General features: G+C 40.1%; 1 protein-coding gene across 5 annotated transcripts in view; it reads left to right on the forward strand.

Annotated features, from left to right (window-relative positions):
• nphp4 (nephronophthisis 4) overlaps positions 1–3,467 on the forward strand; it is a 152,529-nt gene extending 149,062 nt beyond the window's left edge. For all 5 annotated transcript variants that reach the window (XM_036008075.1, XM_036008077.1, XM_036008076.1 and 2 more), the window contains one exon: positions 3,171–3,467. In XM_036008075.1, the coding sequence (XP_035863968.1) occupies positions 3,171–3,311 (141 nt within the window). In that variant the 3' untranslated portion in view covers positions 3,312–3,467. The remainder of the gene's footprint in view (positions 1–3,170) is intronic.
• The last annotated feature ends 11,331 nt before the right edge of the window (positions 3,468–14,798 follow it).

A 14,798-nucleotide genomic window follows, 5' to 3' on the forward strand; every position in this document is an offset into this window, starting at 1 on the left:
AAACTACTCTATCCATTTTGATTAAAGTTGGAAATTGAGGCAACTTTTGGCATTTTGTAGTCATCTATTACTTATTAAAAGTATCCTGGCACAGCTTCTTCCACTGACGTGATGGGTTTGCATAAATCTCCAAGGTGATGCTGTTAAAAATGTGCTGTCAAATTTTCTTTCTTCCTACTTTCACTTCATTATAGCACATCTATATATAAAATATAAAGTTACAATTCAAATCATTTAGTGATAATGTGTTAGAATTTATTTTTTGAGTAGTCGGCCAATATCTAATACTGTTAGGAATATTGTATAGCCTGGCTTTGCCAGACTAATTGCGCTGGACTCTAAACTTGCAGATTCATCTGGTTTTCAGTATTTTCAAATATAAATGAACTATATTAGTTATCAACAGCTAGTCTTTTCACTGACTGAAAATCATTCCCAGGGCTTTCTGTGAGTATGATTAGGTTGCTTCTGTGAAATATTGTATATTCTCACCTCCTCTCTTCACAGTGACAGAGTTGGTTTGTAAGTGTATTGTCTGTTATACAGTAAAACCCTCCCAAATCAGGCTCCAGGCTCCAGCTTTCACATTGACAATAAAATGTATAATAAATGATAATAAACTTCTTTTTAACAAAAGAGCAAGATACAAAATAAAGATAAGACAACCTGCTGTAGTTCAGTAATTACAATTGGAAAAGTACAGCCACAAAGTATCTGTTATGAAATTGATCATAAATTAACCACAAGCGAGTTTAAGGGAGTTGCTGAAGAACAGGTTGCCTAAAGACTCTTGTAGAATGTCTACACATCCCGTATAGCGTGAGCAACAGCAGAGGTTTGAGTCCTCCATCTGTGACTACACAGGATGCATTCACGCACAGTACTGAGTGTAGGTCCCCTGCGTTTTGGCAGCACTCAGAACCATACACACAATCAGTCGTTTCACACGTAAAATGAAAGAAAATAGACTTGAAAAATTTGTCTGAAATGCCTTAGACACATAGATGTGCCTTTTACTGTATGTCTTGGTTCCGGTGTAAATTTAAACTGCGACCCAGTTACGATGGAGCTGTAGTGCAGCCACACTATACAGCCGCATCCAGTGGACATGAGGAGTTAGACCTTTTAGTAATGGATCATTTCAACAATGTCATGTACTGACATTTCCTCCTGGTATAAGCCTCAAAATCAGTTGTGGTGCACTCTCAACTAAATGATGAATCAAGATTTGGTTATTCTGCAACATCACTGACTATGCATTAGACCATGCACTACTGTGCAGACTGACACTGGGAAAGGTTTTGACTGATATGCTGATTGTAAAAAAAAAAAACTTTTATGTGGAAAAGAAACCTTTAGTTTTAACTGTTAACATATATTGATGCATGTTTCTGGCTTTCCTGTCATCTTGACACAGGTGAGTAAAAGACATCGATGATGATTTCTGGCCTCTCATGTTGACTGTTCATTCCTCAGCTGTTGAAGTGAATGATTGAGTAAGTGAATGATTTCCTTGTTTACCTCCAGACCCGAAACAGGAGGTACACAACAAAGTCATTACTGCTGTTGTTTTATTCTCATGTTGTCTACCTCAGTGTCTCTAATAGCTGATTGACTCACACACAGAGACATAATGCACCGGAGTCACTGCCATCATTGCCTTTCATTTGATGAAATGGCAAAACAAACGGAAAACCACACAATGGGAGGCTGTTTCCACATAAACTATTTAAGAGTCTCGCTGCTGCTGTCCAGAAGACCCTGCATCAATTAGACAGAAAAAAATGTGGGCAAAGTGAAAAACAGCCCATTGTTTTTTTTTTTTCATTTTGTCAGTGAGGCGCCAGATGTCTTATAAACAATTTACTGTGCCTGCAGCATTAAGCAAATGTGGAGACACTTTTCTCTTTTTTTGACACAACTACCTCACCATGATACAAAAAAAGGGAGGAGGGAAACCAAAGCAGAGATCAATACTGCTTTGCTTTTGGGGAAGATTACAGCATAAATTCCCCAAATTGACATATATATAAATTGCTGGCTATTACAGAAAACACTAGAAGACCGTTCTGGTCTGATTGAAATACTGGGAAAACAAAAAACAATGACCAAATAAAGAACTTTTTCTACACTTTTGCCTCATTTCCACTGCATGGTTCGACTTCAGTATTTTAATATTGTTGCAAAGCCATACGGTGTTATGCCCAACAGCATGGATAGCAGGCTGCCCAACTTAACATTGATAAATTGTTCAAAATGTTTTAAAAGGGGGTGGCAGTAGCTCAGTCAGTATGGAGTTGGGTTTGGAACCGGAGGGTTACTGCTGGTTCAAGTCCCCATACGGACCAAAGTACTGAGCATGTGTGTGTAATTCAGGCCTGTGCGTAATGTGTGTAATAACAACAGAGTGAAAACATTGTAATTTAAAGGTTACCTCCCACGCTGATTAAATGTAATGATATTATGTGTACATTAATTCACGGCTGTCCGCGCTGACGTACCGTTACGTGTTGGGACACAGATGTCATGCCATGGTTCTGGCTCTGACCACAGAATCAGTGACGGTACAGCACTTCGCTTTCAACGCAGCGTAATAACCCCTGAAAATAATGTACATCTCGCAAATGTATCCCTCTCTGCAGTCATCTCAACCATCGAATTCCAGCAACAGGAAATAACACTCACAGACTTTTTTTTTTTCTCTGCCGAAATGTTTCGCGGTGTTAATGAATTCTTAAAAAAACAAACACCACTAAATGCCGGGTTAAAATCCGTTGTAACTTACGTTACTGAGATTGTAACGGGTGTAATAATACCGAAAAACATGTTACTCCCAACACTGTCAATAACACATTCAGTACCATAGGAGAGGAGGTTAAAAAAAAATGTTATTCCAGGTTCCCGCCTGACCAATTAGTATTAGATTAATAGTGACCCCAAAAAACAAATGAAATCATAAAATTCTCAAACAATCCCGCTAGAAATAATAATGAATTATCACATGCAAAAAAAGACCTTTCATTATCACTAAAAAAGGGGCTTTGTGCATGTGGACATGGGTACATCCATTTAGTGCTGCTAGCTGAAGAGAAAAAAAATGATCACTCATCCTCACAAAGCTTTCAGATGAATATGAGGCATGTTCATTGTGTTGTGTTCATGGTGTTTAGATCGGCGGGGGAGAGAGTTACACCATCGGACTGCGATTCGCCCCCAGCCAGAGTCCCGGCTCAGTGGAGATTCTGGTCTATGTGAACAACCTGGAGGAGAAGACGGAGGAGACGTTCTGTGTGAAAGTCAACTACTCATGAACTGATGATGTTTGTTTCACGGGAGTACAAATCGTTTCTTGAAATGTTGACTAATCTGTGTTTTGAATCTATTTTCTGAGTGTGAAATGAACTCAAATGGGCTTTAATTTTTCTACTTAGGGTGTGCAATTTTGTATCAATCAGATTTAGGACAGAAATAAAAAAACATTTGTATCACATATGTTGTTTCAGTCTTTTGTACAGTACAAGGGGGAGTGTTGGGTGTGAATTATTGAGAATCTTTGTGTTAGCTTGATGAGCTTCACTGAAATAAGGTCACACGTCTCCAAAATCTAACATTGAATGAGTTCCCTGGGGGTCAGATTTAAAAGAACATCCTATTCTGAGCTGGGAGCAGAGTGCTCCTAACAGATTAGTGTCATATATTTATGATAATTTAAATTCTCAGAAATATATGCCTACATCAGGCATGAAAGCTTAAGATAGGGAAATATCTGAATTGGGACAAGAATTGGACTGGGATACAATTTGGAATAATACCTGACCCATTTGATTTTTGGGGAAAGATTATTGGAACACTTACAGAGTTAACAGGGGTTAACCAATTACCAATGGACCCTACTGTACATCTTCTAAATGATGACTTTCACCTTTCTCTAACGGTAAAAACTCGCAAAGTTTGGCTAACAGGCATGACTGCATCCAAGAAGATTGTAGTCCAATGGTGGAAACCTCATGATTTTTCAAGTACTCACTGGCTTTGGAGTTTTTTGGACATTTCTTAATTGGAACTACATTCAGCACGAGTCAACGATGCACAATCAAATGCAATTTCAATGTGGACAGATTTGATATATAATCTAACTAGATAAGAATGATATCCTTGAGTGGATATTATTATCATGGTGGTTGGTGAAGGGGAGGGGGGAGGATGGGGGTAGCGTGAGGGATAGGATAAATCTAAATGCTTTCGCAACCTGTATTGTATTCGGATTTGAGTTGTAAAATGATGATGTTGCAATAAAAAAATCAATGATAAAACAAACAAACATATTGAATGCAAAACAAGCGGGCCAAGCTACTTTCTCTAAAAAGCTTGGGACACACACCCAAACTCAAAACTTAGTTTACTAAACTATACACAAAAGCAAAGAGGAAACAAAACTAGGTGTAGTAAAAGTACTTTTATGTATAAAAGCGAAAAATTAGGGTGGGTGAAAGAAAGAAAGAAACATCTGCAAAAGTCACTGAAAAAATACAGAATTTTTTGTTTTGTAATCAACACACAAGCAGCAATATCAGTGTCAAGGCTGAATCCCAAATGTGATCTGTCCTCTTTTGAAATGTCCGGCAAATGTCTGACAGTTCATCCCCGTCTACGTGGGCCGAGGGTGAAAGCAATAACATTTTATCGACTTTAATTACCCAGCAAATCCACTTGAATGACACTTAATGGTCGAGTTTTAATCTAAGACAAGCCAGTGGTCCGCTCTCTGTGTCCCCTTGCCTCCCAAACAACTTATCCTCATCACCAGCATTATTATAAACGGTGCTGTAATGAGGTATGACTTTCCAGCGAGGCACACATCTCTTCAAATCGCCCTCATTAACACCAGCACCCTTTAAAACCCTCCATGTTCGCCTTCCTGCTCGCTCCCTGATGCTCTGCCGTGCATCTCTGTCTGAGGTACAGAGAGAGAGAGAAAAGGCCATGCACGAGTTATATAACACAGTTACACAATCCCCCCTCCACCCCCTCCCTCCTTTTCCTCTCTCTCTCTCTCTCTCTCTCTCTCTTTCTCTCATTAGAATGAAGGCTGCAAAACAAGCCTCAGCACAGCAGCAAAGTGTCATTAAAAGACCATAGCAACCAAGCCAGGTGCGCTTCATCTTTATCGTTTTGAACATCTTGTCTGACGCGGAACACTCATTGTCTTCTCTATTTTATGGTATTATGTTAACAGCCAGAATTAGACATTGAAGATGTATTCACTTAATAATTTGTTTCCTGTAGCCTTCTGGTTCTTATGCTCAAAGATGCTCTGTGCAACTTTGAACATTTGGCTTAAAGGTGCAGTAAGCGATGCTGCGCAATGATTGTTGAACTCAACTGCCAAACCACCATGGACCACCATGGGACCTTAACTCGGAAGAAATATGAACGGTAGTGAATGGGGAAAGACAAATAATTTTTTGATCCCGTTTGAATTGAGCCATGAATTACACATATGATGTTCATCAGTTTAATAGATAATTTAGCAAGTCAAGAAAGTCTCAGTTTATTGTTAAACTGTTGAAGTATAAGACTGTGAAAATAAATAATTAGAAAGACTACACACATCGAAGTCGCATGGATGACGTCTCGCTGAAGCTACGATGTCTGTGTGTATCGTACTGGGGCTGTAACGTGGATCTTGCTTGTTCTTTTGCTTATCTGCTGAAAACACTTCAAAAACACATCAGGTAAGATAACGTTACATGTGTTGTGGAACAGAGCTAAGCTAGCTAGCTAGCGAGCAAGTTGAGCATCAAGCTAGGTGACGTAAATTGTGTGAGACGAGAGATGTAGTTCACTGAACGGTTTCACACAAAACTAAGTGGTCATATGACAAACCTACGTCTAACTGAGACTTTCTTCGGTTGAAAAATTATCTTTTAAATTGACGAACATATTTGTAATCCATGGCTCTATTCAAACGGGATCAAAAAATAATTTGCCTTTCCCCGTTCACTACCGTTCATATTTTTTCGAAAGATAAGTCCCGTGGACCGGAAGTAGAAGGGCGTGACTTTGTCTCTCTATACAACCCCCCCCCCCCTTTCAGAAGCTCCACCCCCCAGATTCACAGACAGATAACTACTTGCCGGCCAGCACGTTCACATGCTGCTTACCCCCTACCATCAACTGTCGGCGCCTGTTGCAGATTGGCTGGAATAGTGTTTTGTGGCTTGTGCACTCATGTTTGTTTTCCATTTACACAGCCAGGGTTGTGTATTAACACCAGATTTTTTTTAGCGCACACAGAAAATATAGAGCTAGGTGACCGTAGGGAGATATTCGCTGAATTTGACAAAAAATGTTTGGATTACCATCACTCACTATACCTTTTAAAGAGTGGGTTATGGTCTTTATATGTTTATTTTTCTACATTACTTATATGCCATATTGACGTCGAAAGAGTTATTGGTTGCTGTAATAATTCCTCCTAATCACACTGTCCCTGAAGTGATCTCTTTCTAGTTTGTATACTGTGTAAGAAATAGGGACAAAATCCACAGTACTTATTCTGTGGGGCCATTATGCTGGCGCTGTTTTAGTTGGTCCCTTATTTCTTACATTTTAGTCTTTCTGTGAAAGTATCACTTCACAGCCAGTAGGCTCAGGAGAAAAGATTACAGTGACAGAAAACGTTTTCAATCAATGCAAATGTTGTATTAAGATGGACTTTCAATATCCAAACATATCCTTTAAATGGCTCTCACAGTCCTCACAGCTTGTTTCCTGTGTCCATTGGGGTGGAGATGGTGAACAGCCATCATGTTTCCATGCTACGCTACCTGTGCGTGGAGAACATTTCGTGCTACCATCCATCCCCAATTTGAGCGGAATATTCCACAGCATCTCTAGTAGGGATGTTTTCAGTTACAGCCCTACTTTGTGATTCACTGTAGGCTGATGAGGCATGTGTGTTTCGTGTGTACTTGTAATACCCACATACTGGTACTGAGCAGCAGCCTTCAACGGGAGCTGCACGGTTGTTCTCTCAGCAAGGGGAAGAGCAGCTCTGACACCTTATTAGCACTGCCAGTCCAGTTGTTGTCGGTTCTTCCTGAAGGAGCACAGACACCCGCCACAACAGCTCACACTGTCTGCTCACCTTGTTAGTGTTGTTAGACGGCTCCTTTCTAGCTGCCCAGCTGAGAGGCTGCCTTGATATAACGCTGGGTGGGAGGGTACCTGTTATTGCCCTGATCTGGAGATGACCAGTCCTACCCGCTGGTGCATGTCTGTGTGTTTGTTTGGTCTTTTGTGTGTGAAGGTGCCTGGCCTGAGTCATGTGAGTGGGTGCATGTCTATGAGAGAATAGAGCAACGCAGGTACCAAAGAGCTTTGTAACTGGAGGGATATGCAACCTAGCAACCAGCCCTCCTCCTCATGTACACCGCTGGCCTGGATTGACACACTTACAGTGGAGAAAAGAGAGATTGGGTGTATTATTGCAATTTACTTCAAGCTGTAGGCCATCAAAGTGAGAATTACGGCAGAGGTTGTTTTTTTAAAGACGTTCTTTACAGAAAAATCATGAAGAAATTAAAAGGTCACTTGTTTAAATTCTTGCCACGCCCTAATGAGTGATGTCACAACTGATGTTTCACAGCTGTCAAAGGCAAAACACCTGTTTTGGTATTACTAATTGGGGTTGGGCTAAACACGCAACATTTTCAGGTTTCAAAACTAATCTTTAAAATTGATACGGGAATGAACGTCTCATGTTAATTTTTAACAATGAAACAGGAGGAAGAAAGCAAGAGAAAAGAAAGGAGAGGTACAGGTAAAGCAGCTGTCTCGTTTTATCCCGGGGAGGGGGGCCTGGGTCAGATTAGAAGTGCGAGTAGGAGCTCTTAACAAATTGAAATTCAATTACCTCGTTACCCGTCTCAGCAGAACCTTCCCTCAGCCATGACTGTCGAGCACAAAGGAAATGTCTTTTGGCTGAGGGAGCGTCACTGTTACTCTCTGCTAACACACATCCAGATTGAAGACAGTTCTCAGTAGATGGCAGCCTTACACATACAGTGAATTGTTCTCACCAATCTGCCTTTCCTGTAAAACAGCAGTAAATACATAAGGTAGTAAACTATGTCCTCTAATCTAAAAAAAAATACCAAAAGACACAAATAACCCAGTCTGTATAACCAATACTAATGCTAAGAAAAGCATTCTGTCAAGCTTTCAGTTTTATTTCATGCTTTCTCCTTAAATAGATCAATCAACGTATACAGTGATGATGCAGTGAATTTCACTTAGAAATAGGCCAGCCTAAAAACTCTTCTCTCCTACTCCCTCTCCTTCTGTCAATGTTGTTGCTCTAACCTTCAAGTGGTTTGAGGATCAGGAACATCTTATGTTTGTTATTAGTCTGGTTCCACATTCAAATTTGATGAGCAGCTCAAATAGGTCTGGTGTTGTTTCTGCAAATGGCTGCTGTGGATAGAACCAAGACAGTCGGACAGATCCGGAGGACATCTTAAAGTTATTTGCTGAGTTCTGGGAACATGGCAACATTGTTTAAAGCAAAACAAAGGCAAACTATAACATGACTACCGGTATACAAACTGTCCATTGTAAAGGGTTTATCACAGTTTACAGATGGTCTTCATGCTTCAATTTCGACCTAGCTTTGTTGTGTGGGCCCTGGCACACACATTTCTTGTACCATGTGGGATGGTAAAGTGGTTGCTGGCTTTTCTTGCCTGGTTGGACTTTTAGCGATGTCGCCACATTCTGGTTAGGTTCTCAATATTACTTTTGTTTCATCAAGCACTTCAATATAAAAAGGTGTGATTTAATTGCTCTGATAGCAAATTATTTCACTTTGGGTAATTAGGTCTGATGATTTGAAAGGACTGACATTTTCTTTTCCACAGTTGATGTGTTAATGTTTCAACTGAAGCCGACTGCTCACTGAAAAGATTGAAGATAATGGTACTTTTAGACCGTTGGAATGCGAGAGGCTGTGTTGGTTTGGTTTGGTTTGGTTTCAACTTGCTTTGCCCGGGGGCCACATTTGCAAAATGACAGGAGGCCAGGGGCTAGTTAATAAACAAACATTAATAATATTTCTCAGATAAAATGAATACACATTTAAAGGGGTGATAGAATGCAAAACCGAGTTTACCTTGTCATAGTTGAATTACAACAGTTCGGTGGGTAAAATGGGCATACATAGTACCTTAAAGTCCCATTGACATCTCTTTCCTCTGCAAATCTCACAATTTGAAACTGCTGCTGAAAACGGCAAAAATATTTCAACAAAGCTCATAGTTGACGTAAACTCTGTGGCTGTACCTTATTTGGCTCTAGTCTCTACCTTTGTCACGCCCCAAAATTTACATACACCACTGACCTGAGATCAGCTTAGTCTTCTGAATAGGTCGCGCAGATCTCAGAAATGGTATACATTGTTCATCTGCTATTTCATTACTAAATTCACTTCTGAGACTTTTTTATGTGAGAAATCAACGATGTAAAGCTGAAATATGGGCCGTTTTTTGCCGCGGGGAGCTCTCCGCTGTCGGCCGCGGAGCTCCGCAGGCCGCCGGCATTTGGTAGTCCAGTAACCCATAAACGGTGACTTTGCCCTAGGTATGGAGTGCCTGCGGGCTGCCCTGTCTCGTCAGACTGTGTGGAGCTCCTGAAGTCCAACACCGTCTTACCAAATTTGCAATTAGCCATACATTTTCAGAAAACAGCCCATATTTGAGCTTTACATAGTTGATTTCTCGCATAAAAAAGTCTCAGAAGTGAATTCAGTAATTAAATAGCAGACAAACAATGTATAACATTGCAGTGTCTGAAATATGAGACCTGCTGTCTTGTCTCCACTGTGTGTGTATGTGCTTCGTTCCAAAATCCACAGGGTAGCATTAGAGCCCATAGAATAGCACCCGGGCCATTTTACCCTATTAGGAGACCTTAAGGAACAGTGTGAAATACCCTAATCATTCTATCACCCCTTTAAAGGCTCATAAGTCATCTTTTTTGAAATTCTTTATTTTCATTCTTTATTATTTAGCAGCCTTGCATACAGCAATTGTCGCTTTGCAAATTAAACAGTGGTTTAGAATTGGTATGAGGTAGCTAAATAAAGCCTGTTTTCAACATTTTTACGTTTGCTGTCCTCACTCATCTTTGCCAAGAGGCAATTAAGCTATTTTCATTGTCAATTGGATAGACTAATTGAAAATGGTTGGCAGGCCACCTAGCACCCTTGCATGCACACTTGCATGCATTTGATTAGCCAGAACAGTGCCAGATGATGTAGCATTTTGCTACTTTCTTTTCATAGCAGCTCTCTGCTCTACTGCTGCAGCACTGCCTTGCCCAATGCAGCGGTGTTATGGAAAGGAACGAGGAGCTTTTCTTTTTTTGCCACCGTTTTTGGTCCTAACTGCCTGTCTCTGCAAACATCAGAGGTTTACACCAGAAGAACAAAACACTGCAGAGAGGCTGCAGCTAGAATAAAAAAACATACAAACCATGTGCTACACACACACACACACACACACACACACACACACACACACACACACTCTCTTAGTATTTGTATTTATGTATTTATTTTATCGTAAACGTACAATACGTGTCCTTATGTAAGCTGCTATTGCCATCAGTGCTCACTGCTGCTAATTTATTGTATAGCTAAAGATAAATGACTAAGATAATGCTATGCTGGTCTTCAGGATAGAGATCATTCAAGAACTGGGTCAGTGGTTCATCAGCGGTAACAGCTACAAATTATGTCTGTTGCAAGTGACGTGTTCTAAATGTCCTTGAACAATTTGTGAACTCTACTTGTTTCCCCACTGTTAATTACTTCAAATAAGAGTGTCAGCTAAATGCCTAAATTGAAATTGTAAATGAACTCAAGTCAAGAAATAAGAAAGGGGGAGCAACTGCTGGTACAGTGGGAGGTAAGGTACATTGAAAGCTGTGCCAAATAAATTGATTCCCCCCCTCCTTTAGTCATTAGGCTACATAGAGAGTTCATGTGGGTTTATCGAATATTATATTTTATGACAGATGCAGTTACGCAAAGTGAATGATGATGCAAAGTCGAGGACTGTATGATCATATTTTTGGTTGTTTGCATGCATATTCTATCTGCAGAGATTTAAATATGTACTTTTTTATGCATCTAGAGATGAGACCACCACAGTGTAGTTCACTGCAGCAGCATGGGTCAGTCTTATTACATCAGAAAAGGTAGAAAGGGAATTAAAGATTCTGGAGGTATTTCTGAGATGAAAATATGCTCTTGCTTTCTGAGGCTTGTTAAATGAGAGGACTGGATCAAAGGTAACACCAAGATTCTAACATATTGCTTTTTGATAACTATATAGCCACCAATATTAAGTGAGAGGTCTGATCCAGATGAGTAGATTTCCTTGCTGCTTGACACAAAAAAAATGCTGCATTAAAGGAATTAATGTTTTTGTCATCAGAAGTTTTTGAGAGAGTGAAAGCTTTTTATTTTATTTTTATTTATTTTTTACATATATTACTAAATATATGCCTTCTCAAAGTCTGTATTTGAAGCAAGAATCAAGCAGGACATGATCCATTGGGAAAGAAGAGGGATGATTTGTGCATGCCACATGCTGTTTTGAAAAATTCCAGGCCTGAATCGGTAAACCTAAAAGACTCAAGACATGTTACATTACTGATGCTCTTTAAAAGTAAGGAAGGAATGAGTTGTGTCTTTGATATTATCAAGATTATTCGTAATGAAAAGGCTGGAGAGGTCAAATCCAATAATGACTACTACAAATTTACAGTAGCATGGATTTGTGGCTTAAATAACTTTGCTGTTAGCCTTACATCATCATACTCAGATTCTAGTCAGAATATGAGTCTGATACTGCTCCATTGGACTGTGATTATGGGGCGTGTTTCAACCAAACCAGGAAAGAAAATGCCTCTGCACTCAATTGGATAGACCTACAACCAATCAGAGCAACGGAGACAGACGTCACAGAAGCTGCAAGTCAAAAGCAGGCTTCGACAGAGCAAAGGCAGAGGCGGCAGTTTCTGTGTCGTGTGGACGGGTGTGGCAATGTGTATACATACATGATTGCGGTTCTCTGTTCCTCTTTTAAAATTAATGCACTGTCGATATCTTCTATAACAGACGCGATGGCAGCCATGTTTGTTGTAAACAAAGCAAGAGCTCTTTGGTGACGTGGTTGATTACGTTACTGTTGATCATCTGTCCATCATCGTATAAAGCCCGCCCTGACAATTTGATTCGCCGAACAGCTCTGGTTCGATCATAGTTGCTCCACAACGAATCAAGTCCAGACCGAACTTCCCGACTTCAAATGTTGTGGGCGGGGCTAAGTTCGGCTGGCATTTAGGCTACTTTGCTGTAGGAGGGGTTTCACAAACTATTTGACTAGTCAAGTCTTTGACTAAAAACACTAATCAGTCGTATGGGCAGAAGTTGGTGCTTATTTTTAGTTTCTGCAGCATTCATTCAGGTGTCACCCCACAACAATCTCCTGTGTATATATCACCTTGTTCATGGCTATTTGGCAGCACAATGTCACAGCAGGAACCCAACTGTGTTCTGTTCCGCTCTGTTCATTTGCTGCGTTCATTTGTAGGCTAATATATTAGACACAACATCCCTTGCCTTTTTTTACACTACATGCATTTATATGTTATTACAGGAAGTGTTGACAATGCTAAAGTAGCAATTTAGCTGCATGGTTCTGCTGAACTGCTAGCAAAGCATTGACAAGTTTGTGAAAGGACTGCCAGGTAGACGTAAAGCAAACGATGAAGCTACACCAAACAACACCATTTGTAAACAGCATGAAAACATTTGTATCTACAAAACGGGGGCCGGGAGAAAAAGTTTGGGAACCACTGGTTTGGTGTGTTAGTATGCTAACATTTGTGGCTGACACATCATAAGTTACCCAGCAATATCCACCTAAGTTTGCTAACACTAGCTAACTCTAGCAAAGTTGAGCTATTACCCAATATCCCCTTTTAATCAGAGGACACTGCATCTGTTGTATTCAGTACAAGCTAGATAATATAGGCTAATAGGAGCATATTTGAAAGGGCTAGTGAAAAGTTTTTTAACACTAATGGCGAATTAATATGCAAACAAGCACATTCATTTCTCATTTACAGCCCTTTTTCAAATAGAGTAATCTGGAAGGTACATTTTTATTTACCCACAGCAGTAGGCCTACATTCTGTATTTTTTGATTGGCAAACCTTTAGGAATAAACACACTCACAAGGGTGCTACCACTAAATTTGCTTGCTATCAAACTGAAATAAAATGATTGATGCTGTTAAGGTGAAATTATTCAATCTGATGCAGATAGAAACTGCACTGGATTTAAATTATTTTAAATTATAAGTGTTAGCCTGTTTGGAATTTTAAATGGGAAATCATGTCCCATTTCCTGGTTTAATCAAGTCTCTTTGAAAAATCAGCCACAGGATTTCTGGTTAATATACGAATGGTTAGAAAGGAGAGAGGGAAGGAAATATTGAGTCCTGATTGGGCGTCACAGTGCACTTTCCGTCTGTCAGCAGAAAGGCCTGGCATAATTAGGTAAAGCAGCACAATGGAAACACTGTGTTCAAAGCCAAGCTCTACTCTTTTTTTCCATTGATTTCACACATTCAGACCTATTGGAGACCTATCGGCCTCGTTTTTTACCACTGCACATCAGAGTGAGCAGCTACTTAGGGATGTACAGAGACATTGTCAGTCACATCAGACACACTACAAAACTGCCTCCCGCCTCTGCCTTGTCCTTTTACATTTACATATTGTATTTAAAAGCAGCATGTGTCAGAGACACTATCTGTTAGCAAACTTCGATTCAGATTCCCTGTGATCGACTACAACCGTAAATTTCATTTTAACCTAATCAGATTAGGCTGGGGGAATTGCAGTTATTAACCTATAGCTTCAATGTTGATTACTAAGTGCAGTCCTATTGACCTCAGCGCACCGCATTAGGAATATTGTAAATATTCATGAGTGAGCGGCAGGTCCCTGGAAGATAAATTGGGCCCTCGCCAGTGTGTCCACCTTATCAAGTGAGGGGTCAAAGCTCAGGTAATTTCTTAAAGCAGAGTGGAGGCAGTTCAGAGCCTTTCCATAAAATCCAACCCAGAATGGAAAGCTCTCACTTAACATCATTCCCCATTTCCTGCTGTCAGCAAGGAACTCGTTAAAGCAAGAAATTAGGCCCTTGGGGATTTTCCAGCTTTGTTGTTGACCCAGTCCTGCAGGAGGTTCACCTGTCAATAACAGTCAGCTGCCAATATGCCTGTTTGCTGAACTGGATTGCTATTTCTGCTTTTGTCAGACGTGTTTTGACACCGGAAGATGAATCTACACCATGTGTTGTTCTACAAATTTAATTTTAACAAGTAATTCAAAGCTGCACTACTCAATACATTTACAGTGTATAAACAATGGTTCAAATGACTATGTGTGATGTGAAAAGTGTCACAGATAATTATCATCCAACTCTGCAGTTCTCCTCAGCTTAACAGAGCATTTTAGCGCCTTTCAGCTCATTGTTTTGCTTTTACGGCTCGCAACTTTAGTTTTTTGGTTCAGTTTCAATGCTTTCATCAATGTATTTTTCCAGCATCAGCACACAGCTGTTTTCAGTGAATACGCTCTCATAAATGGACTGTATGCTTCCTGTCCAGTACCAAACATCAGACAGGCAAAGTAAGCATTTAGCTGGTGAACATTGTGGA

This window comes from Sander lucioperca, chromosome 12 (genome assembly GCF_008315115.2).
Source record: "Sander lucioperca isolate FBNREF2018 chromosome 12, SLUC_FBN_1.2, whole genome shotgun sequence".
Classification (NCBI taxonomy): Eukaryota; Metazoa; Chordata; class Actinopteri; order Perciformes; family Percidae; genus Sander; species Sander lucioperca.